Source organism: Oncorhynchus nerka, linkage group LG5, assembly GCF_034236695.1.
Source record: "Oncorhynchus nerka isolate Pitt River linkage group LG5, Oner_Uvic_2.0, whole genome shotgun sequence".
In the NCBI taxonomy this organism is placed as follows: domain Eukaryota; kingdom Metazoa; phylum Chordata; class Actinopteri; order Salmoniformes; family Salmonidae; genus Oncorhynchus; species Oncorhynchus nerka.
This window is the reverse complement of record NC_088400.1, coordinates 13790775-13816728: the sequence shown is the minus strand read 5'-3', so window position 1 is coordinate 13816728 and position 25954 is coordinate 13790775. Positions and strand designations below refer to the sequence as shown.

The 25954-nt window shown below is 46.2% G+C and overlaps 1 protein-coding gene across 2 annotated transcripts; it reads right to left on the bottom strand.

Annotated features, from left to right (window-relative positions):
• Positions 1-13777: 13777 nt before the first annotated feature.
• Positions 13778-24148, bottom strand: LOC135571758 (rho-related GTP-binding protein RhoG-like). 2 transcript variants are annotated; one of them, XM_065018386.1, is made up of 3 exons: positions 24084-24148; positions 18336-18497; positions 13778-18215 (listed from the first exon to the last, which is right to left on the bottom strand). In XM_065018386.1, exons 2-3 carry the CDS (start codon positions 18462-18464, stop codon positions 17769-17771), a joined length of 576 nt encoding a protein of 191 aa, XP_064874458.1. In that variant the 5' UTR covers positions 18465-18497; positions 24084-24148; the 3' UTR covers positions 13778-17768. The 2 variants fall into 2 exon arrangements, with proteins under 2 accessions (XP_064874458.1, XP_064874457.1); XM_065018385.1 differs by having other exon boundaries at positions 13778-18497.
• Between the last annotated feature and the right edge of the window lie 1806 nt (positions 24149-25954).

Genomic DNA, 25954 nt, shown 5'->3' with positions numbered 1-25954 from the left:
AACTAGAGCTAACAGCTAGAGCTAACAGACAGCAACTAGAGACAGCTGCTAGCTGCTAGAGCTAACAGACAGCAACTAGAGCTAACAGACAGCTAAGCTAACAGACAGAGCTAACAGACAGCACTAGAGCTAACAGACAGCTAGCTAGAGCTAACTAACAGACAGCTGCAGCTAGAGCTAGACAGCAACTAGAGCTAACAGACAGCTAACAGACAGCAACTAGAGCTAACAGACAGCTGCAGCTAGACCTAACAGACAGCTGCTAGATCAGCAGAGCTAACAGACAGCAACTAGAACTAACAGACAGCAACTAGAACTAACAGACAGCTAGACAACAGACAGCAACTAGAGCTAGACAGCACTAGAGCTAACAGACTAGAGCTAACAGACAGCTAACAGACAGCAAAGAGCTAACAGACAGCTAACTAGACAGCAACTAGAGCTAACAGCTAGAACTAGACAGCTGCAGCTAGACAGCTAACAGACAGCAACTAGAGCTAACAGACAACTAGCTAGAACAACAGACAGCAGCTAGAGCTAACAGACAGCAGCTAGAGCTAACAGACAGCAGCTAGAGCTAACAGACAGCAGCTAGAACTAACAGACAGCAGCTAGAACAGACAGCAACTAGAGCTAACAGACAGCTGCAGCTAGATCTAACAGACAGCAGCTAGAGCTAAAGCTAACAGACAGCTGCTAGAGCTAACATACAGCAGCAGCTAGAACTAACATACAGCTGCTAGAGCTAACAGAGAGCAGCTAGAGCTAACAGACAGCAGCTAGAGCTAACAGACAGCTGCTAGAGCTAACAGACAGCAGCTAGAGCTAACAGACAGCTGCTAGAGCTAACAGACAGCAACTAGAGCTAACAGACAGCAGCAGCTAGAGCTAACAGACAGCAGCAGCTAGAGCTAACAGACAGCAGCTAGAGCTAACAGACAGCTGCTAGAGCTAACAGACAGCTGCTAGAGCTAACAGACAGCTGCTAGAGCTAACAGACCTAACAGACAGCTGCTAGAGCTAACAGACAGCTGCTAGAGCTAACAGACAGCTGCTAGAGCTAACAGACAGCAACTAGAGCTAACAGACAGCAACTAGAGCTAACAGACAGCTGCTAGAGCTAACAGACAGCTGCTAGAGCTAACAGACAGCAACTAGAGCTAACAGACAGCAACTAGAGCTAACAGACAGCAACTAGAGCTAACAGACAGCTGCAACTAAACCTAACTGACAGCAACTAGAGCTAACAGACAGCTGCAGCTAGACCTAACTGACAGCAACTAGAGCTAACAGACAGCTGCAGCTAGACCTAACAGACAGCTGCAGCTAGACCTAACAGACAGCAACTAGAGCTAACAGACAGCAACTAGAACTAACAGACAGCAACTAGAACTAACAGACAGCAACTAGAACTAACAGACAGCAACTAGAGCTAACAGACAACTGCAGCTAGACCTAACAGACAGCAAATAGAGCTAACAGACAGCTGCAGCTAGAACTAACAGACAGCTGCAGCTAGACCTAACAGACAGCAACTAGAGCTAACAGACAACTGCAGCTAGAACTAACAGACAGCAGCTAGAGCTAACAGACAGCAGCTAGAGCTAACAGACAGCAGCTAGAGCTAACAGACAGCAGCTAGAACTAACAGACAGCAGCTAGAACAGACAGCAGCTAGACCTAACAGACAGCAACTAGAGCTAACAGACAGCTGCTAGAGCTAACAGACAGCTGCTAGAGCTAACAGACCTAACAGACAGCTGCTAGAGCTAACAGACAGCTGCTAGAGCTAACAGACAGCAACTAGAGCTAACAGACAGCTGCTAGAGCTAACAGACAGCTGCTAGAGCTAACAGACCTAACAGACAGCTGCTAGAGCTAACAGACAGCTGCTAGAGCTAACAGACAGCTGCTAGAGCTAACAGACAGCTGCTAGAGCTAACAGACAGCAACTAGAGCTAACAGACAGCAGCTAGAGCTAACAGACAGCAGCAGCTAGAGGCTCAACACACTGGCTGGCCGTCCTGCAACCCCCCACCCCACTAATCCATAAACATGTCAGACACACACACAACCCCCCAACCCACACACAAACACACAGAGGGCCCAATCCCCTCTCTTTACACGGGACTTGAGACAATTGGATGAACTGCCTGGACTCTCAGTGTGTGTACGTACTTCACTCCATCTGCAAAGACTTGGCCCTGGGAGACTTTAGGTTTCAGAGGTCTTGGTGTTTTACTGTGGAGCCATCGTATCATCATGTCATCATACCGTCATGCAGAGACAGAAACACACACTGAGAGGTTGCTTTCAGTGGAAGTTGATGCTAATCCGAGGACCGGAGGAGCCAAAGAAACTGTCTGATTCACATTCAACGTGCATTTTCCACCTGCTTTAATATTAACAGTCTTTTTAGAGATCGGTACTGGGGAGATGGAAATGTGGTTAAAATCAGCTGCTGTGACTGTTGTGGTGATAGCAGTGACACACACACAAACGCACACACACGCACGCACGCACACACACACGCACACAGATGTATTTGAGCAGAGCGATGGTTGGTTCAGTGAGTAACAGTCGGGGTTAAATTGCCTTGTAACCTTTCTAGCAGCGTGAGAGCTGACAGTGTTGTGAAATGGCTTGGTGCAATAATGGCAGATAGCTGACATCAACACAGTGAGGTGAACAACAACAGAGAGACCGGGAACCCTTCTACAGATAGAAAGAGAGAAAAGGAGACAGAAAAAGACAGACAGTGAGAGGGGGTGAGAGAGAGAGAGAGAAGAGATAGAGAGAGAAGAGATAGAGAGAGAGAGAGAGAGAGAGAGAGAGAGAGAGAGAGAGAGAGAGAGAGAGTACAAAGAAGAAAGGAAGAGTGTGAGGACTATGTTCCTTTTTCATTAAAGTGTGTTACGTGGGCAGTGTGTGTGTTTGTGTCCGGGTTACGTGGGCAGTTCCTACTCTACTCTCTCTTCATCCACAATGAAGACCTGAGATGTTCTCTGACGTGTCTCTGTCCTCTTACCTTTTCTTCCCAGTTCTGTTCTTGACCTCTCCTCTCCTCTCCTCTACCCTCCTCTCCTCTCCTCTCCCCTCCCCACTCCTCTCCCCTCCCCTCCCCTCCCCTCTCCTCTCCAAGCTGCCCACTAACTCCGTGTTCCCTGAGGGATTTCCATCTGGGTCCTTCTCCGCTCACAGTGCTGTCTAGAATGCTAATGCAACCATAATGTGACAATAAACATGTCATTTAAAACCACCTACCCTGTACACACACACACACACAGACAGACACAGACACAGACATTCACACACAGACACCGACACACACACACACACACAAAAATGCATATGTATGCACACCCAGCCCCTTTCCTCTGTACAGTAACTCATATCAATCCCTTTCCTCTATACAGTAACTCCTATCAACCCCTTTCCTCTATACAGTAACTCCTATCAATCCCTTTCCTCTATACAGTAACTCCCATCTCTATATCAATCCCTTTCCTCTGTACAGTAACTCCTCTCTGATATCAACCCCTTTCCTCTATACAGTAACTCCTATCAATCCCTTTCCTCTGTACAGTAACTCCTATCAATCCCTTTCCTCTATACAGTAACTCCTATCAATCCCTTTCCTCTATACAGTAACTCCTATCAATCCCTTTCCTCTGTACAGTAACTCCTATCTCTATATCAACCCCTTTCCTCTATACAGTAACTCCTATCAATCCCTTTCCTCTATACAGTAACTCCTCTCTGATATCAATCCCTTTCCTCTATACAGTAACTCCTATCTCTATATCAATCCCTTTCCTCTATACAGTAACTCCTATCAATCCCTTTCCTCTATACAGTAACTCCCATCAACCCCTTTCCTCTGTACAGTAACTCCTATCAATCCCTTTCCTCTATACAGTAACTCCTATCAATCCCTTTCCTCTGTACAGTAACTCCTATCAACCCCTTTCCTCTATACAGTAACTCATCTCTGATATCAATCCCTTTCCTCTATACAGTAACTCCTATCAACCCCTTTCCTCTATACAGTAACTCCTATCAATCCCTTTCCTCTATACAGTAACTCCTATCAATCCCTTTCCTCTATACAGTAACTCCTATCAACCCCTTTCCTCTGTACAGTAACTCCTATCAACCCCTTTCCTCTATACAGTAACTCCTATCAACCCCTTTCCTCTATACAGTAACTCCTATCAATCCCTTTCCTCTATACAGTAACTCCTATCAATCCCTTTCCTCTATACAGTAACTCCTATCAATCCCTTTACTCTATACAGTAACTCCTATCAATCCCTTTCCTCTATACAGTAACTCCTATCAACCCCTTTCCTCTATACAGTAACTCCTATCAATCCCTTTACTCTATACAGTAACTCCTATCAATCCCTTTACTCTATACAGTAACTCCTATCAATCCCTTTACTCTATACAGTAACTCCTATCAATCCCTTTTCTCTATACAGTAACTCCTATCAATTCCTTTCCTCTATACAGTAACTCCTATCAACCCCTTTCCTCTGTACAGTAACTCCTATCTCTATATCAACCCCTTTCCTCTATACAGTAACTCCTATCAACCCCTTTACTCTATACAGTAACTCCTATCAACCCCTTTCCTCTATACAGTAACTCCTATCAATCCCTTTCCTCTGTACAGTAACTCCTATCTCTATATCAACCCCTTTCCTCTATACAGTAACTCCTATCAATCCCTTTCCTCTGTACAGTAACTCCTATCTCTATATCAATCCCTTTCCTCTATACAGTAACTCCTATCAATCCCTTTCCTCTATACAGTAACTCCTCTCTGATATCAATCCCTTTCCTCTATACAGTAACTCCTATCTCTATATCAATCCCTTTCCTCTATACAGTAACTCCTATCAATCCCTTTCCTCTATACAGTAACTCCTCTCTGATATCAACCCCTTTCCTCTATACAGTAACTCCTATCTCTATATCAACCCCTTTCCTCTATACAGTAACTCCCATCAACCCCTTTCCTCTATACAGTAACTCCTATCTCTATATCAATCCCTTTCCTCTATACAGTAACTCCTATCAATCCCTTTCCTCTGTACAGTAACTCCTATCAACCCATTTCCTCTATACAGTAACTCCTATCAATCCCTTTCCTCTATACAGTAACTCCTATCAATCCCTTTCCTCTATACAGTAACTCCTATCAATCCCTTTCCTCTATACAGTAACTCCTATCAATCCCTTTCCTCTGTACAGTAACTCCTATCAACCCCTTTCCTCTATACAGTAACTCCTATCAATCCCTTTCCTCTATACAGTAACTCCTATCAATCCCTTTCCTCTGTACAGTAACTCCTCTCTGATATCAACCCCTTTCCTCTATACAGTAACTCCTATCAACCCCTTTCCTCTAAACAGTAACTCCTATCAACCCCTTTCCTCTATACAGTAACTCCTATCAATCCCTTTCATCTGTACAGTAACTCCTATCTCTATATCAATCCCTTTCCTCTATACAGTAACTCCTATCAACCCCTTTCCTCTATACAGTAACTCCTATCAACCCCTTTCCTCTATACAGTAACTCCTATCAATTCCTTTCCTCTGTACAGTAACTCCCCTCTGATATCAATCCCTTTACTCTATACAATAACTCCTGTCTCTATATCAATACTCTCTACTTCACTGTTTATATTAAAAGCCTGTCTTTCGTGGAACACACAGCCATAAAGCCTCCCTCTGTGGCTTTAATTCCATCTACCTCTTTCTTCACTCCTTGATTTGAATGAAGAGCCATGACTTTCTTTGTATCCCAAATGGAAACCTGTACCTTACCCTAGTGGCCCTGTGGTCAAAAGTAGTGTACTATATAGGGAAACGGATGCCATTTGGGCCTCAGTCTCACATTCTCTGCTGCAGGGTGTCTGAGTTCAAGGCCTCTTCTTCTTTATTTCTTTCTGAAGAAAATAAGAAATCTCCTTGTGGAGCCCACAGCTGTCCAACCTCCACCCCTAACCAGTACAGTATCAAACAAATGTACGGAGAGAGGGAGGGCAGAGCCCACATCAAGGTCTTAGCATGGGTCTCTCCTCCCACACTGATGACTCACATACACACACACAAAACATGGGCATCTGCTGCTAGGTTACACTGATAATCACATGTACCGCAGGAGGAAGCTAAACAGATAAACAGAGAAAAGAGACACATAGCTAACCTCCCACAGAGCTGAGAGATATACCTAACCTCCCACAGAGCTGAGAGATACAGCTAACCTCCCACAGAGCTGAGAGATACAGCTAACCTCCCACAGAGCTGAGAGATACAGCTAACCTCCCACAGAGCTGAGAGACACACCTAACCTCCCACAGAGCTGAGAGATACAGCTAACCTCCCACAGAGCTGAGAGATACAGCTAACCTCCCACAGAGCTGAGAGATACAGCTAACCTCCCACAGAGCTGAGATATAGCTAACCTCCCACAGAGCTGAGAGATACACCTAACCTCCCACAGAGCTGAGATATAGCTAACCTCCCACAGAACCTCCCACAGAGCTGAGAGATACAGCTAACCTCCCACAGAGCTGAGAGATACAGCTAACCTCCCACAGAGCTGAGAGATACAGCTAACCTCCCACAGAGCTGAGAGATACAGCTAACCTCCCACAGAGCTGAGAGATACAGCTAACCTCCCACAGAGCTGAGAGACACACCTAACCTCCCACAGAGCTGAGAGATACAGCTAACCTCCCACAGAGCTGAGAGTTACAGCTAACCTCCCACAGAGCTGAGAGATACAGCTAACCTCCCACAGAGCAGAGCTGAGATACAGAACCTCCACAGAGCTAACCTCCCACAGAGCTGAGAGATACAGCTAACCTCCCACAGAGCTGAGAGATACAGCTAACATCCCACAGAGCTGAGAGATACAGCTAACCTCCCACAGAGCTGAGAGATACAGCTAACCTCCCACAGAGCTGAGAGACACACCTAACCTCCCACAGAGCTGAGAGACACACCTAACCTCCCACAGAGCTGAGAGATACAGCTAACCTCCCACAGAGCTGAGAGTTACAGCTAACCTCCCACAGAGCTGAGAGACAGCTAACCTCCCACAGAGCTGAACCTCCCCACAGAGCTGAGAGATACAGCTAACCTCCCACAGAGCTGAGAGATACAGCTAACCTCCCACAGAGCTGAGAGATACAGCTAACCTCCCACAGAGCTGAGAGATACAGCTAACCTCCCACAGAGCTGAGAGCTGACAGCTAACCTCCCACCACAGAGCTGAGAGATACAGCTAACCTCCCACAGAGCTGAGAGATACAGCTAACCTCCCACAGAGCTGAGAGATACAGCTAACCTCCCACAGAGCTGAGACAGCTAACCTCCCACAGAGCTCCCACAGAGAGATACAGCTAACCTCCCACAGAGCTGAGAGATACAGCTAACCTCCCACAGAGCTGAGAGATACAGCTAACCTCCCACAGAGCTGAGAGATACAGCTAACCTCCCACAGAGCTGAGAGATACAGCTAACCTCCCACAGAGCTGAGAGATACAGCTAACCTCCCACAGAGCTGAGAGATACAGCTAACCTCCCACAGAGCTGAGAGATACAGCTAACCTCCCACAGAGCTGAGAGATACAGCTAACCTCCCACAGAGCTGAGAGATACAGCTAACCTCCCCACAGAGCTGAGAGATACAGCTAACCTCCCACAGAGCTGAGAGATACAGCTAACCTCCCACAGAGCTGAGAGATACAGCTAACCTCCCACAGAGCTGAGAGATACAGCTAACCTCCCACAGAGCTGAGAGATACAGCTAACCTCCCACAGAGCTGAGAGATACAGCTAACCTCCCACAGAGCTGAGAGATACAGCTAACCTCCCACAGAGCTGAGAGATACAGCTAACCTCCCACAGAGCTGAGAGATACAGCTAACCTCCCACAGAGCTGAGAGATACAGCTAACCTCCCACAGAGCTGAGAGATACAGCTAACCTCCCACAGAGCTGAGAGATACAGCTAACCTCCCACAGAGCTGAGAGATACAGCTAACCTCCCACAGAGCTGAGAGATATACCTAACCTCCCACAGAGCTGAGAGACACACCTAACCTCCCACAGAGCTGAGATATACCTAACCTCCCACAGAGCTGAGAGATATAGCTAACCTCCCACAGAGCTGAGAGATATAGCTAACCTCCCACAGAGCTGAGAGATACAGCTAACCTCCCACAGAGCTGAGAGATACAGCTAAACTCCCACAGAGCTGAGAGACATAGCTAGCCTCCCACAGAGCTAAGAGATACAGCTAACCTCCCATAGAGCTAAGATACAGCTAACCTCCCACAGAGCTGAGAGATACACCTAACCTCCCACAGAGCTGAGATACAGCTAACCTCCCACAGAGCTGAGATATACCTAACCTCCCACAGAGCTGAGAGATATAGCTAACCTCCCACAGAGCTGAGAGATATAGCTAACCTCCCACAGAGCTGAGAGATACAGCTAACCTCCCACAGAGCTGAGAGATACAGCTAAACTCCCACAGAGCTGAGAGACATAGCTAGCCTCCCACAGAGCTAAGAGATACAGCTAACCTCCCATAGAGCTAAGATACAGCTAACCTCCCACAGAGCTGAGAGATACACCTAACCTCCCACAGAGCTGAGAGATATACCTAACCTCCCACAGAGCTGAGAGATATACCTAACCTCCCACAGAGCTGAGAGATATACCTAACCTCCCACAGAGCTGAGATACAGCTAACCTCCCACAGAGCTGAGATACAGCTAACCTCCCACAGAGCTGAGATACATACCTAACCTCCCACAGAGCTGAGAGATATACCTAACCTCCCACAGAGCTGAGATACAGCTAACCTCCCACAGAGCTGAGAGATATACCTAACCTCCCACAGAGCTGAGATACAACCTCCCACAGAGCTGAGATACATACCTAACCTCCCACAGAGCTGAGATACAGCTAACCTCCCACAGAGCTGAGAGATATACCTAACCTCACACAGAGCTGAGAGATATACCTAACCTCCCACAGAGCTGAGATACAGCTAACCTCCCACAGAGCTGAGATACAGCTAACCTCCCACAGAGCTGAGAGATATACCTAACCTCCCACAGAGCTGAGAAATATAGCTAACCTCCCACAGAGCTGAGAGATATACCTAACCTCCCACAGAGCTGAGAGATACAGTTAACCTCCCACAGAGCTGAGAGGCACAGTTAACCTCCCACAGAGCTGAGAGGCACAGTTAACCTCCCACAGAGCTGAGAGGCACAGTTAACCTCCCACAGAGCTGAGGTCCTCCCACAGAGCTGAGAGGCACAGTTAACCTCCCACAGAGCTGAGACAGAGATGGGGGAGATGTATCTGAACTCTAAGACCGACCATAGTTAATATGTGTTGGTGTAACAAGATTGAGATCGTACTGGACAAACTCAGCCAGTTGGCCCCTAGAATCAGATCTTTCCACTGGTCCACTGCTCAGTCTGTTGTCAAGCCGATGGTCACGTGTGTTGACCAGCAGTGGGCCACTAGTTTAAGTCATGGTACCGACAGGGAGTGGAGGAAGAGATACTGTTTACAGCAGTGGCACCAGTTACGTAGGTCTTTAGTGAAACTGAAGGAAAAGGAACGTTAGAGGGAGAAAGACAGAGTGAGCGGGTAAAGGAGAGAAATCTGTCATGGAAATATTCTGTGTGTATTGTGTAAAGACCTTGGTATATCTTCTCCTCACTTCTCTTTCCAGGCTTTACAGTGGATGTCCTCCGCTCTGCACCAGAGTAACTTAGCTGTCCTCCGCTCTGCACCAGAGTAACTTAGCTGTCCTCCGCTCTGCACCAGAGTAACTTAGCTGTCCTCCGCTCTGCACCAGAGTAACTTAGCTGTCCTCCGCTCTGCACCAGAGTACCTTAGCTGTCCTCCGCTCTGCACCAGAGTACCTTAGCTGTCCTCCGCTCTGCACCAGAGTAACTTAGCTGTCCTCCGCTCTGCACCAGAGTAACTTAGCTGTCCTCCGCTCTGCACCAGAGTAACTTAGCTGTCCTCCGCTCTGCACCAGAGTAACTTAGCTGTCCTCCGCTCTGCACCAGTGTAACTTAGCTGTCCTCCGCTCTGCACCAGAGTAACTTAGCTGTCCTCCGCTCTGCACCAGAGTAACTTAGCTGTCCTCCGCTCTGCACCAGAGTAAATTAGCTGTCCTCCGCTCTGCACCAGAGTACCTTAGCTGTCCTCCGCTCTGCACCAGAGTAACTTAGCTGTCCTCCGCTCTGCACCAGAGTAACTTAGCTGTCCTCCGCTCTGCACCAGAGTAACTTAGCTGTCCTCCGCTCTGCACCAGAGTAACTTAGCTGTCCTCCGCTCTGCACCAGAGTAACTTAGCTGTCCTCCGCTCTGCACCAGAGTACCTTAGCTGTCCTCCGCTCTGCACCAGAGTAACTTAGCTGTCCTCCGCTCTGCACCAGAGTAACTTAGCTGTCCTCCGCTCTGCACCAGAGTAACTTAGCTGTCCTCCGCTCTGCACCAGAGTAACTTAGCTGTCCTCCGCTCTGCACCAGAGTAACTTAGCTGTCCTCCGCTCTGCACCAGAGTAACTTAGCTGTCCTCCGCTCTGCACCAGAGTAACTTAGCTGTCCTCCGCTCTGCACCAGAGTAACTTAGCTGTCCTCCGCTCTGCACCAGAGTAACTTAGCTGTCCTCCGCTCTGCACCAGAGTAACTTAGCTGTCCTCCGCTCTGCACCAGAGTAACTTAGCTGTCCTCCGCTCTGCACCAGAGTAACTTAGCTGTCCTCCGCTCTGCACCAGAGTACCTTAGCTGTCCTCCGCTCTGCACCAGAGTAACTTAGCTGTCCTCCGCTCTGCACCAGAGTAACTTAGCTGTCCTCCGCTCTGCACCAGAGTAACTTAGCTGTCCTCCGCTCTGCACCAGAGTAACTTAGCTGTCCTCCGCTCTGCACCAGAGATGATGCAATAATGATCAATAGAACCACAAGTTAATCATATAAATGTACACCACATTTTAAAATGATCCTTTAAACTACTAAACTACTATTCTGATGGTTGAAGCCATCAATTGTCCCATTACCATTATTAGCAAACATTCATTTCAAACATCACATTTGTCTGGTATAGGCTACTTATCCAAACGAACCATATGAGCAAAAATCCTGCGATAAGTGATTGGTATGGTCATTGTTGATCATTTTCGGTTCATGGTCACAGCTCTAATGTCTGGCATGTCGTCGAAGAAGTTATGTCCACATTGTATCTACTAAATGTGAACTAGGCCTCTTCTTACTATTCTGTGCCAACAATGTCAACCTCTTGAATAGAACTCAAACCTGAACGGAATAAAACATTTCAGGACAGAGAATATGCATACTGTTGTGGGAGTTTGTTGGTGAAGTTCAACACATCTATCATGTGGTGAGAGCCAACGCCCATGAAGGTCACAGCCATTTTTCAGCGTTAGCAACACTTCGATATTCTAGAGCAGGAAGAATGGATGGAACTTGTAGGTGTCTGCTGAGTTGAAGGATGACTCAGAGAGAAGACGAGGGAGGAACTGTAGGTGTCTGCTGAGTTGAAGGATGACTCAGAGAGAAGACGAGGATGGAACTGTAGGTGTCTGCTGAGTTGAAGGATGACTCAGAGAGAAGACGAGGGTGGAACTTGTAGGTGTCTGCTGAGTTGAAGGATGACTCAGAGAGAAGACGAGGGTGGAACTTGTAGGTGTCTGCTGAGTTGAAGGATGACTCAGAGAGAAGACGAGGATGGAACTTGAACTCTGAGTCAGTGTGCCAAATGACACTATTCCCTATATAGTGCACTACTTTTGAACAGAGCCCTATTGCCTGTAGTGCACTACTTTTGAACAGAGCCCTATTGCCTGTAGTGCACTGCTTTTGACCAGAACCCTATTGCCTTTAGTGCACTACTTTTGACCAGAACCCTATTGCCTTTAGTGCACTACTTTTGACCAGAACCCTATTGCCTGTAGTGCACTGCTTTTGAACAGAGCCCTATTGCCTGTAGTGCACTACTTTTGACCAGAACCCTATTGCCTGTAGAACCCTATGCGGGCCCTGGTCAAAGGTAGTGGACTATAACGAGAATAGAACGTCATTTGGGACGTTGCCTCTGAATGTAGAAGGTTGTGTAACACTAGTGTGTAAACCAGGGAAGAGAGTCGATCTGGGAATGTGGAATAAAACAGAGGAGCTTTGTCGCCATCTTGTGTTGAAGAATGGTCATGTACTCACCAACTACAACGTATAGATATATGTATTTTAGTACTGATGTGCTGATAAATGTGCCACAGCAGCCTTCAATGTATCTTTTAAAAGGGGATGAATACATACAGTACATGTAGCCACTTGGGACCTGAATACATACAGTACATGACCTGGTGCTTAGAGTTGTGTTCTAGGTCTACTGTCATGACCTGGTGCTTAGAGTTGTGTTCTAGGTCTACTGTCATGATCTGGTGCTTAAGAGTTGTGTTCTAGGTCTACTGTGTCATGACCTGGTGCTTAGAGTTGTGTTCTAGGTCTACTGTGTTCTAGGTCTACTGTCATGACCTGGTGCTTAGAGTTGTGTTCTAGGTCTACTGTGTCATGACCTGGTGCTTAAGAGTTGTGTTCTAGGTCTACTGTGTCATGACCTGGTGCTTAGAGTTGTGTTCTAGGTCTACTGTGTTCTAGGTCTACTGTCATGACCTGGTGCTTAGAGTTGTGCTCTAGGTCTACTGTGTTCTAGGTCTATTGTGTCATGACCTGGTGCTTAGAGTTGTGCTCTAGGTCTACTGTGTTCTAGGTCTATTGTGTCATGACCTGGTGCTTAGAGTTGTGTTCTAGGTCTACTGTGTCATGACCTGGTGCTTAGAGTTGTGTTCTAGGTCTACTGTGTCATGACCTGGTGCTTAGAGTTGTGTTCTAGGTCTACTGTGTCATGACCTGGTGCTTAGAGTTGTGTTCTAGGTCTACTGTGTCATGACCTGGTGCTTAGAGTTGTGTTCTAGGTCTACTGTGTCATGACCTGGTGCTTAAGAGTTGTGTTCTAGGTCTACGGTGTTCTAGGTCTACTGTGTCATGACCTGGTGCTTAAGATTTGTGTTCTAGGTCTACTGTGTTCTAGGTCTACTGTGTCATGACCTAATGCTTAAGAGTTGTGTTCTAGGTCTACTGTGTTCTAGGTCTACTGTGTCATACTAGTCCAACGCTCTAACCACTAGGCTACCTGCCTCCACATGCTGTGTAACCTTGCTATGTTGTCTTCTTGCCGTGATGCGTTGTCCCCCACAAGCTCCCCATCTGCAGAAGCAGAGAACGCCAAACAGGGAATAGCACGTCACTATTTCACTAGAAGAATTGTATTTAGCATAGTTTAAAATAATCTCATTGTTAGTTCATTTATACAAATACACTTTTATATATAATTACAAAAATTCTACAGATAAAACTAGTTCCCAGTGTATAATAAATGGAGTCCCCCCCCCCCCCCCGGGGTGTTGCCATGGCACTACACAGTTGGTTCAAATAAACAACTAATCATCCAGCTTTGATTATTTTAATCAACTGTGTAGTGCCATGGCAACACCCAAAACACACACCTCTTGGGGTCCCCTGGAATTTGGGAAACACACACACACACACACACACACACACACACAGCTGTAAGATGGAAAGGCCCCAGGTGTGTGATGTTTAACAGCATGTTCAGAGAGTGAAATCAGGACACGGAAACAGGATTTCCACTAACAGACACACGCTTTCATTCAATCCTCTACACAACACAGTGATCTGTCAAACTAACATCTGTTTCCACAAAGCCCTGAAGGACCTCCACCTCTCTTCTCTTGACAGAATGAAGCAAACTCCCTCTGCAACTTGAGAGGTGGAATAACATGGTTCTTCCAACTCAAGAGTCCACCCACCCCCCCCAATAAATAACCATTTGCATCTCTCTCCTTACCTAGAAGAGCAGTCCCATGACTGGTTTTGGTTAGGTTTACATTCAAACTAACAGCTGATCACCTGAATAAATTGATTAAAAAAATTTTGAATAAAGAAAGGAATGAGGTTTTATTGCTCTCTTGGTTTAGGCTTTCATACACTAAGTCCCATATGACACCCTGATTACTTATGTAATGCACTAGAAAAGGGAGTAGTGTGCCATTTGTGATGCACACTTAAATAGATCTTCAGGTTTGGCCCTGTACATTTTCAGTATGATACCCTTTCCAGACTATAAAAACCACCCGTGGTTCATTCATTTAATAAAAAGATGCAGAAATAAAAAGACAAGCCTAAATAATGTACAGTTACTGGAATCTGAGCCCTACTTCCTGCTGCCGTTGTCAGTTATCACAGAGCCTGTAAACCCCACCGCTCATTTACCAGCATCGTATAGGCTGTAGCATAAATCACATTCTAGTGGCAAACGCTGAAGGCTGTGAACACAAGTTCACACCACAACACCCACACCACCTCTCTGATGTCAGCTCTACATCCGTTTCCGAGAGGGAGGAAACATCGTGTAAAATCAAAAGGTTTGTTTCATGGCACTTTCTGAAAGAAGCTTAGGTTCTTCTGAGAGGATGTAATGTTGAGTTACTCCCAGAGACTAGTACACACACAACATATTTCTAATAAAATCATTTTGGGATCTAATGCATGTACATCTAGATTTAAAAAAAGGTAGATAAAATTTAAAAATCAAATATCATACAATAAGGCACATAAAATGTCATTTGCATAAATAACCGGAAACAACAATCTGATATTTCTGTCGTTCCATCATTCTTGTCAGCATTAATCATAAAAACTCACAACATTCATCCAACCATTCGATTCATTGATTTTAAAAGGTCTGCCCACAACCCCGTTGATTTGGCCCTTGCATCATAATTGGATTAGGCTAATGTCCATTTGAAGGTAAATTAAGAAGGTTTAGGGTCATTTGAAGGTAAATTAAGAAGGTTTAAGGGTCATTTGGAGGTAAATTAAGAAGTTTTAGGGTCATTTGGAGGTAAATTAAGAAGGTTTAGGGTAATTTGAAGGTAAATTAAGAAGGTTTAGGGTCATTTGAAGGTGAATTAAGAAGGTTTAGGGTAATTTGAAGGTAAATTAAGAAGGTTTAGGGTCATTTGAAGGTGAATTAAGAAGGTTTAGGGTCATTTGGAGGTAAATTAAGAAGGTTTAGGGTAATTTGAAGGTAAATTAAGAACGTTTAGGGTCATTTGAAGGTGAATTAAGAAGGTTTAGGGTAATTTGAAGGTAAATTAAGAAGGTTTAGGGTCATTTGGAGGTAAATTAAGAAGGTTTAGGGTAATTTGAAGGTAAATTAAGAAGGTTTAGGGTAATTTGAAGGTTAATTAAGAAGGTTTAGGGTCATTTGAAGGTAAATTAAGAAGGTTTAGGGTAATTTGAAGGTTAATTAAGAAGGTTTAGGGTCATTTGGAGGTAAATTAAGAAGGCAAACTGGACACCTAGCTAAAGCAGAGAGCTGCACAAAACAAGATGCCCAAAACCTATAGGCTATTTCCAGGTGTGGTTTCAACAGTACTCGATGAGTATCCTGAATAGCTGACTGGATAGGCTGTGATGGAGGGAGTGGATACCTTTATACTAAAGCTCGTCTCTCCAGCTCTATCAGGTTGGGGATCTGTCATTATGGAACATCTCAAAAAGGGATTGCACAAAACAAAATAGACCGACTGTATTAGCTAAGGCAGAAGCATCTTTTAGACCGATTGTATTAGCTAATGCAGAAGCATCTTTTAGACTGATTGTATTAGCTAAGGCAGAAGCATCTTTTAGACTGATTGTATTAGCTAAGGCAGAAGCATCTTATAGACCGATTGTATTAGCTAATGCAGAAGCATCTTATAGACCGATTGTATTAGCTAAGGCAGAAGCATCTTTTAGACCGATTGTATTAGCTAAGGCAGAAGCATCTTATAGACCGATTGTATTAGCTAAGGCAGAAGCATCTTATAGACCGATTGTATTAGCTAATGCAGAAGCATCTTATAGACCGATTGTATTAGCTAATGCAGAAGCATCTTATAGACCGATTGTATTAGCTAATGCAGAAGCATCTTTTAGACAGATTGTATTAGCTAAGGCAGAAGCATCTTTTAGACCGACTGTATTAGCTAATGCAGAAGCATCTTATAGACCGACTGTATTAGCTAATGCAGAAGCATCTTATAGACCGACTGTATTAGCTAATGCAGAAGCATCTTATAGACCGATTGTATTAGCTAAGGCAGAAGCATCTTATAGACCGATTGTATTAGCTAATGCAGAAGCATCTTATAGACCGATTGTATTAGCTAATGCAGAAGCATCTTCTAGACCGATTGTATTAGCTAATGCAGAAGCATCTTATAGACCGATTGTATTAGCTAATGCAGAAGCATCTTTTAGACCGATTGTATTAGCTAATGCAGAAGCATCTTATAGACCGATTGTATTAGCTAATGCAGAAGCATCTTTTAGACCGATTGTATTAGCTAAGGCAGAAGCATCTTATAGACCGACTGTATTAGCTAATGCAGAAGCATCTTATAGACCGACTGTATTAGCTAATGCAGAAGCATCTTCTAGACTGATTGTATTAGCTAATACAGAAGCATCTTATAGACCGATTGTATTAGCTAATGCAGAAGCATCTTATAGACCGATTGTATTAGCTAAGGCAGAAGCATCTTTTAGACCGACTGTATTAGCTAATACAGAAGCATCTTATAGACCGACTGTATTAGCTAATGCAGAAGCATCTTCTAGACCGATTGTATTAGCTAATGCAGAAGCATCTTCTAGACCGATTGTATTAGCTAATGCAGAAGCATCTTCTAGACCGATTGTATTAGCTAATGCAGAAGCATCTTCTAGACCGATTGTATTAGCTAATACAGAAGCATCTTATAGACCGATTGTATTAGCTAATGCAGAAGCATCTTCTAGACCGATTGTATTAGCTAATGCAGAAGCATCTTCTAGACCGATTGTATTAGCTAATGCAGAAGCATCTTCTAGACCGATTGTATTAGCTAATACAGAAGCATCTTATAGACCGATTGTATTAGCTAATGCAGAAGCATCTTCTAGACCGATTGTATTAGCTAATGCAGAAGCATCTTCTAGACCGATTGTATTAGCTAATGCAGAAGCATCTTCTAGACCGATTGTATTAGCTAATGCAGAAGCATCTTTTCGAACATTGCTACAAATCAAGTGATATCAATAGATAACATTAATAGGAGTTTGAGCAGACTGTTGGAGAGAAAGACTATATTCTCCCCTGCAGCTCTGTTGGCATAGTCACTTTGGTGATACAATGAGAAGTGGATTAAACTCTGCAGAGAGGAAAAGAATAGAGCCAGGGTATTCAACTCTGACCCTACGAGGTCCAGACTACAACTGGTTTTCAGTTCTGCCTGATTATGAATTGCTCCCACCTGGTGTCCCAGGTCTAAAGCTTTTCCCTGATTAGAGAGTAAGAAGGAACTAAATAAATGCCGTGGAACTGGCTTCGAGGTCCTGATTTGATTTTGAGGGTACTGGAGGAAGGAGAGAAGTGAGCTGAATCAAGAGTCTTTACAGGCAGAGGGGCCTGAGTCCATCTCCTCCAACAAACTCAAACTTGCTCCCCGTCATAGTCTCTCTCCAGTCTTTTCTCCTCACTCTCTCCATCCATGTGCCTCCCTTAGTCCCAGCCACCAACCCATTTCATTACAACAGTACACACTTCTTGGCATTCTTTTTGGTAACGGGATACAACACGGCCCGTACTGCCTCGCTGAACACTTCCCTGACCCCTTCCTGCGTCAGAGCAGAGCATTCCATGTACTTCACCGCTCCTATCTGCTTAGCCATGCTGTTCCCCTGTTGCTGTGTGGTGGGAGCTAAACCCTGCTCCTTCAGCTTCTTCACCGTCTCCCCATCACTCCTCAGGTCCCTCTTGGTCCCCACTAGGAGGATGGGCACGCTGGGGCAGTGGTGAGACACCTCCGGGTGCCACTTGTGGCGGACGTTGGCGTGGGAGGAAGGACTCCCGATGGAGAAACAGATGACGAAGACGTTGGATTGGGGGTAGGACAGAGTACGGAGGCGGTCGTACTCCTCTTGTCCGGCTGTGTCCCACAGGTTGAGGCTGATGCTGCGACCATCTACCGTCATCTGCGACACACACACACACACACACACACACACACACACACACACAGAGATGTAAAAACCCAGCTGTAAAAAACACACACACGCAGACGAACACACAGACAGAGGAAAACACAGGTGAACCTGGGCGCTGTAGTTGTCGAACACGGTGGGGATGTACTCCTCTGGGAAAGCATTGGTGGTGTAGGAGATGAGGAGGCATGTTTTACCCACAGCACCGTCCCCCACCACTACACACTTCATGGTCTGCATTCTGCCTTCCTTAGAACACACGGGCTGCAGAACCTGGGGAGAGAGAGGGAGAGGAGAGAGAGAGGGAGACGTGAGGAGAGAGAGAAAGAGAGATGTGAGGGAAGAGAGAGAGAAAGAGAGAGACGTGAGGAGAGAGAAAGAAAGATAAAGAGAGAGAGACGTGAGGAGAGAGAGAGAGAGACGTGAGGAGAGAGAGAGAAAGAGAGAGACGTGAGGAGAGAGAGAGAGAAAGAGAGAGACGTGAGGAGAGAGAGAGAGAAAGAGAGAGACGTGAGGAGAGAGAGAGAGAAAGAGAGAGACGTGAGGAGAGAGAGAAAGAGAGAGACGAGAGAGAGAGAAAGAGAGAGACGTGAGGAGAGAGAGAGAGAAAGAGAGAGACGTGAGGAGAGAGAGAGAGAAAGAGAGAGACGTGAGGAGAGAGAGAGAGAAAGAGAGAGACGTGAGGAGAGAGAGAGAGAAAGAGAGAGACGTGAGGAGAGAGAGAGAGAAAGAGAGAGACGTGAGAGAGAGAGAAAGAGAGAGACGTGAGGAGAGAGAGAGAAAGAGAGAGACGTGAGGAGAGAGAGAGAGAAAGAGAGAGACGTGAGGAGAGAGAGAAAGAGAGACGTGAGGAGAGAGAGAGAAAGAGAGACGTGAGGAGAGAGAGAGAAAGAGAGACGTGAGGAGAGAGAGAGAGAGAGAAAGAGAGACGTGAGGAGAGAGAGAGAGAGAGAAAGAGAGAGAGAGAGAGAGAAGAGAGAGAGAGAGACGTGAGGAGAGAGAAAGAGAGACGTGAGGAGAAAGAGAGAAAGAGAAAGAGAGAAAGAGAAAGAGAGAGAGAGAAAGAGAGAGAGAAAGAACACAATTAGAACAAACCAAATAATGACAAAATAAAAAGATAATTACTTGACAAAATACCTGACCACTGTGACTGACCCTAAACAGAGAGTACACAGGGGCAGAATACCTGACCACTGTGACTGACCCTAAACAGAGAGTACACAGGGGCAGAATACCTGACCACTGTGACTGACCCTAAACAGAGAGTACACAGTGGCAGAATACCTGACCACTGTGACTGACCCTAAACAGAGAGTACACAGTGGCAGAATACCTGACCACCGTGACTGACCCTAAACAGAGAGTACACAGTGGCAGAATACCTGACCACTGTGACTGACCCTAAACAGAGAGTACATAGTGGCAGAATACCTGACCACTGTGACTGGCCCTAAACAGAGAGTACATAGTGGCAGAATACCTGACCACTGTGACTGACCCTAAACAGAGAGTACATAGTGGCAGAATACCTGACCACCGTGACTGACCCTAAACAGAGAGTACACAGCGGCAGAATACCTGACCACCGTGACTGACCCTAAACAGAGAGTACACAGTGGCAGAATACCTGACCACCGTGACTGACCCTAAACAGAGAGTACACAGTGGCAGAATACCTGACCACCGTGACTGACCCTAAACAGAGAGTACACAGTGGCAGAATACCTGACCACTTTGACTGACCCTAAACAGAGAGTACACAGTGGCAGAATACCTGACCACTGTGACTGACCCTAAACAGAGAGTACACAGTGGCAGAATACCTGACCACTGTGACTGACCCTAAACAGAGAGTACACAGTGGCAGAATACCTGACCACTGTGACTGACCCTAAACAGAGAGTACACAGTGGCAGAATACCTGACCACTGTGACTGACCCTAAACAGAGAGTACACAGTGGCAGAATACCTGACCACTGTGACTGACCCTAAACAGAGAGTACACAGTGGCAGAATACCTGACCACTGTGACTGACCCTAAACAGAGAGTACACAGTGGCAGAATACCTGACCACTGTGACTGACCCTAAACAGAGAGTACACAGTGGCAGAATACCTGACCACTGTGACTGACCCTAAACAGAGAGTACACAGTGGCAGAATACCTGACCACTGTGACTGACCCTAAACAGAGAGTACACAGTGGCAGAATACCTGACCACTGTGACTGACCCTAAACAGAGAGTACACAGTGGCAGAATACCTGACCACTGTGACTGACCCTAAACAGAGAGTACACAGTGGCAGAATACTTGACCACTGTGACTGACCCTAAACAGAGAGTACATAGTGGCAGAATACCTGACCACTGTGACTGACCCTAAACAGAGAGTACATAGTGGCAGAATACCTGACCACTGTGACTGACCCTAAACAGAGAGTACATAGTGGCAGAATACCTGACCACTGTGACTGACCCTAAACAGAGAGTACATAGTGGCAGAATACCTGACCACTGTGACTGACCCACAATTAAGGAAAGATTTGAATATGTACAGAGTTATAGTGAGCATGGCCTCGCTATTGAGAGAGGCCGCCGTAGGCAGACTGCTCAGATTGGCCGGGTGGCCAGCTCTAGGAAGAGTCTTGGTGGTTCCAATCTTCTTCCATTTCAGAATGATGGAGGCCACTGTGTTCTCGGGACCTTCAACGATGCAGAAATGTTTTGGTATCCTTTCCCAGATCTGTGCCTCGACACCATCCTGTCTCGGAGCTCTACGGACAATTCCTTTGACCTCGTGGCTTGGTTTTTACTCTGACATGCACTGTCAACTGTGGGACCTCATATTAGCCCATCCCTGTCAACCATTTCAATTCCTCGTCATTCCGTGGTGCCTGAAAAGTTATTAATTAACAGCCTGAACACTTCTTCCAATTATTCATTAACAGGTGCATGTTTGTTAATAATTGGAAGAAGCAATTACATAAATTCATCAAGTGCAGCGTCTGGATGCTCCTCATTAATCACATCAGACCAGCGTCTGGATGCTCCTCATTAATCACATCAGACCAGCGTCTGGATGCTCCTCATTAATCACATCAGACCAGCGTCTGGATGCTCCTCATTAATCACATCAGACCAGCGTCTGGATGCTCCTCATTAATCACATCAGACCAGCGTCTGGATGCTCCTCATTAATCACATCAGACCAGCCAGTCTGGATGCTCCTCATTAATCTCCTCATTAATACATCAGACCAGCGTCTGGATGCTCCTCATTAATCACATCAGACCAGCGTCTGGATGCTCCTCATTAATCACATCAGACCAGCGTCTGGATGCTCCTCATTAATCACATCAGACCAACAAATATTTTTTAGCATCATCCACATAAGAGTCACAGCAAGGAGGGGGGAGAGAGAGAGGGAAGGAGGGGGATGCTCCTCATTAGAGAGGGAATGGGGGGCTGGAGAGAGGGAAGGAGGGGGAGAGAGGGGAAGGAGGGGGAGGGGGGGAGAGGGAAGGAGGGGGGAGAGGGAAGGAGGGGGAGGGGGGAGAGGGAAGGAGGGGGGAGAGGGAAGGAGGGGGGAGAGGGAAGGGGGAAGGGGAGAGGGGGAAGGGGGGGGAGGGAAGGAGGGGGAGAGATATTCCCAAACCTTCCATAACAAAACTATCCCCTACAGGAAGATGAACCTGGAGAAAAGTCCCCTAAGCAAGCTGGTCCTGGGGCTCTGTTCAAACACAAACACCACACAGAGCCCCAGGACAGCAACATAATTAGACCCAATCAAATCATGAGAAAACAAAAAGATAAATACTTGACACATTGGAAACAATCAACAAAAAAACAGAGCAAACTAGAATGCTTATTTGGTCCTAAACAGAGAGTACACAGCGGCAGAATACCTGACCACTGTAAGTGACCCCAAAAAATTAAGGAAGGCCTTGACTATGTACAGCCTTGCTATTGACAGCACAGCCTTGCTATTGACAGCACAGCCTTGCTATTGAAAAAGGTCTCCGTCGGCTGAACTGGTTCGCTAAAGACAGGCTATGTGAACACTGCCCACAAAATGAAGTGGAAACTGAAATCACTTCCGAACCTCCAGCCAAATGTATGACAATAATAGAGACATATTTCCCTCAGATTACACAGACCAGTGTGCCATCACAGCAGCAAGATTTGTGACCTGTTGCCACAAGAGAAGGGCAACCAGTGAAGAACAAACACCATCGTACATCCATATTTATGTTAATTTATTTTCCCTTTTGTACTTAAACTATTTGCACATCGTTACAACACTGCATATAGACATACTATGACATTTGAAATGTCTCTATTCTTTCGGATCTTGTGGGAGTGTAATATTTACCATTCACTTTTTATTGTTCATTTCCCTTTTGTTTATCAATTTCACTTGCTTTGGCAATGTTAACATATGTTTCCCATGCCAATAACGCCCCTTGACAGGGAAGGATGGAGAGAGACGGAAGGAGAGAGAGGAGAGGAGGGGGGAGAGAGAGGGGGAAGGAGCGGGGAGAGAGGGAGAGGGAAGGAGAGCAGGAATGAGAGGAGAGAGGAAAGGAGGGGGAGGGGGAAAGAAGGGGGAGAGAGAGAGCGAAAGAGGGGAGAGAGAGAGAGCGAAAGAGGGGAGAGAGAGAGCGAAAGAGGGGAGAGAGAGAGGAAAGAGGGGAGAGAGAGGGAAAGAGGGGAGAGAGAGGGAAAGAGGGGAGAGAGAGAGAGGGAAAGAGGGGAGAGAGAGAGGGAAAGAGGGGAGAGAGAGAGGGAAAAGAGGGGAGAGAGAGAGGGAAGAGAGGGAAGGAGGGGGAGAAATAGGGAAGGAGAGAGAGAGGGAGAGGAAAAAGAGGGGGGAGAGAGAGAAATAGGAAGGAGGGAGGGAGAGAGAAGGGAAGGAGGGGGAGAGAGAGGAAGGAGGGGGAGAAAGAGAGGAAGGAGGGGGAGAAAGAGAGGGAAGGGGGAGAAAGAGAGGGAAGGGGATAAAGAGGGAAGGGGGGAGAAAAAGAGAAGGAAGGGGGGGAGAGAAAGGAGGGAAGGGGGAGAGAAAGAGAGGGAAGGGGGGAGAAAGAGAGGGAAGGGGGGGGGAGAAAGAGAGGGAATGGGGGGAGAAAGAGAGGGAATGGGGGAGAGAAAGAGAGGGAAGGGGGGAGAGAAAGAGAGGGAAGGGGGGAGAAAGAGAGGGAATGGGGGGGAGAGAAAGAGAGGGAATGGGGGGAGAAAAGAGAGGGAATGGGGGGAGAGAAAGAGAGGGAAGGAGGGAGAGAAAGAGAGGGAAGGAGGGGGAGAGAGGGAAGGGGGGAAAGAGAGGGAAGGAGGGGAGAGAAAGAGAGGGAAGGGGGGAGAGAAAGAGAGGGAAGGAGGGGGAGAAAGAGAGGGAAGGAGGGGGGAGAAAGAGAGGGAAGGAGGGAGATGAGGAGAGGAGGGGAGAAAGAGGGACAGAGAATAAACCATGAGCAGCACATTGGCTGTTGCTTGTTTTGATTATTATTAATTATTAATTATCAAATATTTTATTTTAATTAACAAGGTACTAGTTAAGTACAATGATTTAACTATGATAAAATGGAAAGCCTGAGAAAGTTAGACAACAATAATTTGGTATCTTAGGTCGTCAACTTTTGGGCGCACCCATACCAGCCAGCCAGCTAGATGGAGCGCTAAGAACCTAACGTTAGCTAGCGTGCTAGCAAGCAAGCATGTGGAGTTTCTCAAAGTTTAGACTTCCTAAAAACAATTAAAGCAGTTATTAGCCACAATAAGCACATTGTTAGTATACATATAGGTAAAACAATAGTTTGCAAGAATGATCTATATTTAAAAAGAGTGTTGTTTATCTTACCACCTCTCGACTAGAGCTCAACTTTTTAGCCGTGTAACAGTCAATCACAACTTCATCCGGGGAACTTTCGGAAACGCCCAAAACGTACGACGTTGGTTATGGGATCATGGTAGTTGTAGTTGTTCTTCTTGTTTCACTTCAGGTTGTTAAGAGGTCATTCGGACGCTAGATGGCATTATAAACCATAACGCTCTATAAATCATATTTTCCCCCAGAAAAGGACCTACCTCATTACCTTAAACATGCGTTAAATTAAACATATATTTGATTGTTTTATAATACCGGTATGCATAGTTCTCAAATGAACAATGACGAAAGCAACAGTATTCAGACCATGGCAAAATGTAAACACAAGTCAAATCATTGGGTTATAATCCCAGAATTAGATCATTTTATTCTGAATGACCAGTTTAAATTCAGGATTGGAGGGCTGCTGCTCACCGACTGCACTTGTTTATAAACCTGCTCTTTTAATCTCTTTCTCTCTTATGCACTTTGCACTGTTTTAACTTTCATTCATGTGTATTGTGTAACTACACAGAATTTTTTGGGGGAATGCAACATGTAAAGTGTTGGTCCCACGTTTCATGAGCTGAAATAAAAGTTTCCAGAAATGTTCCGTACACACCTGACTGCAGGGAGATGCTCACCTTCGATGGCCACTGGCACGGATGAATCCCGGTTTCACCTGTACCAGGCAGATGGCAGCGTGTTTTCAACTGTACCAGGCAGATGGCAGCGTGTTTTCAACTGTACCAGGGAGATGGCAGCGTGTTTTCAACTGTACCAGGGAGATGGCAGCGTGTTTTCACCTGTACCAGGGAGATGGCAGCGTGTTTTCAACTGTACCAGGCAGATGGCAGCGTGTTTTCAACTGTACCAGGCAGATGGCAGCGTGTTTTCACCTGTACCAGGGAGATGGCAGCGTGTTTTCAACTGTACCAGGGAGATGGCAGCGTGTTTTCAACTGTACCAGGCAGATGGCAGCGTGTTTTCAACTGTACCAGGCAGATGGCAGCGTGTTTTCACCTGTACCAGGCAGATGGCAGCGTGTTTTCAACTGTACCAGGCAGATGGCAGCGTGTTTTCAACTGTACCAGGCAGATGGCAGCGTGTTTTCACCTGTACCAGGGAGATGGCAGCGTGTTTTCACCTGTACCAGGCAGATGGCAGCGTGTTTTCAACTGTACCAGGGAGATGGCAGCGTGTTTTCAACTGTACCAGGCAGATGGCAGCGTGTTTTCAACTGTACCAGGGAGATGGCAGCGTGTTTTCAACTGTACCAGGCAGATGGCAGCGTGTTTTCAACTGTACCAGGGAGATGGCAGCGTGTTTTCAACTGTACCAGGGAGATGGCAGCGTGTTTTCACCTGTACCAGGCAGATGGCAGCGTGTTTTCACCTGTACCAGGGAGATGGCAGCGTGTTTTCACCTGTACCAGGGAGATGGAGGCGTGTTTTCACCTGTACCAGGCAGATGGCAGCGTGTTTTCACCTGTACCAGGCAGATGGCAGCGTGTTTTCACCTGTACCAGGGAGATGGCAGCGTGTTTTCACCTGTACCAGGCAGATGGCAGCGTGTTTTCACCTGTACCAGGCAGATGGCAGCGTGTTTTCACCTGTACCAGGAGATGGCAGCGTGTTTTCACCTGTACCAGGCAGATGGCAGCGTGTTTTCACCTGTACCAGGCAGATGGCAGCGTGTTTTCACCTGTACCAGGGAGATGGCAGCGTGTTTTCACCTGTACCAGGGAGATGGCAGCGTGTTTTCACCTGTACCAGGCAGATGGCAGCGTGTTTTCACCTGTACCAGGCAGATGGCAGCGTGTTTTCACCTGTACCAGGGAGATGGCAGCGTGTTTTCAACTGTAC

Excerpts from the sequence above, each read along its gene's own strand:
- LOC135571758 (XM_065018385.1), bottom strand. The coding sequence starts at position 18,464 with ATGCAGACCATGAAGTGTGTAGTGGTGGGGGACGGTGCTGTGGGTAAA.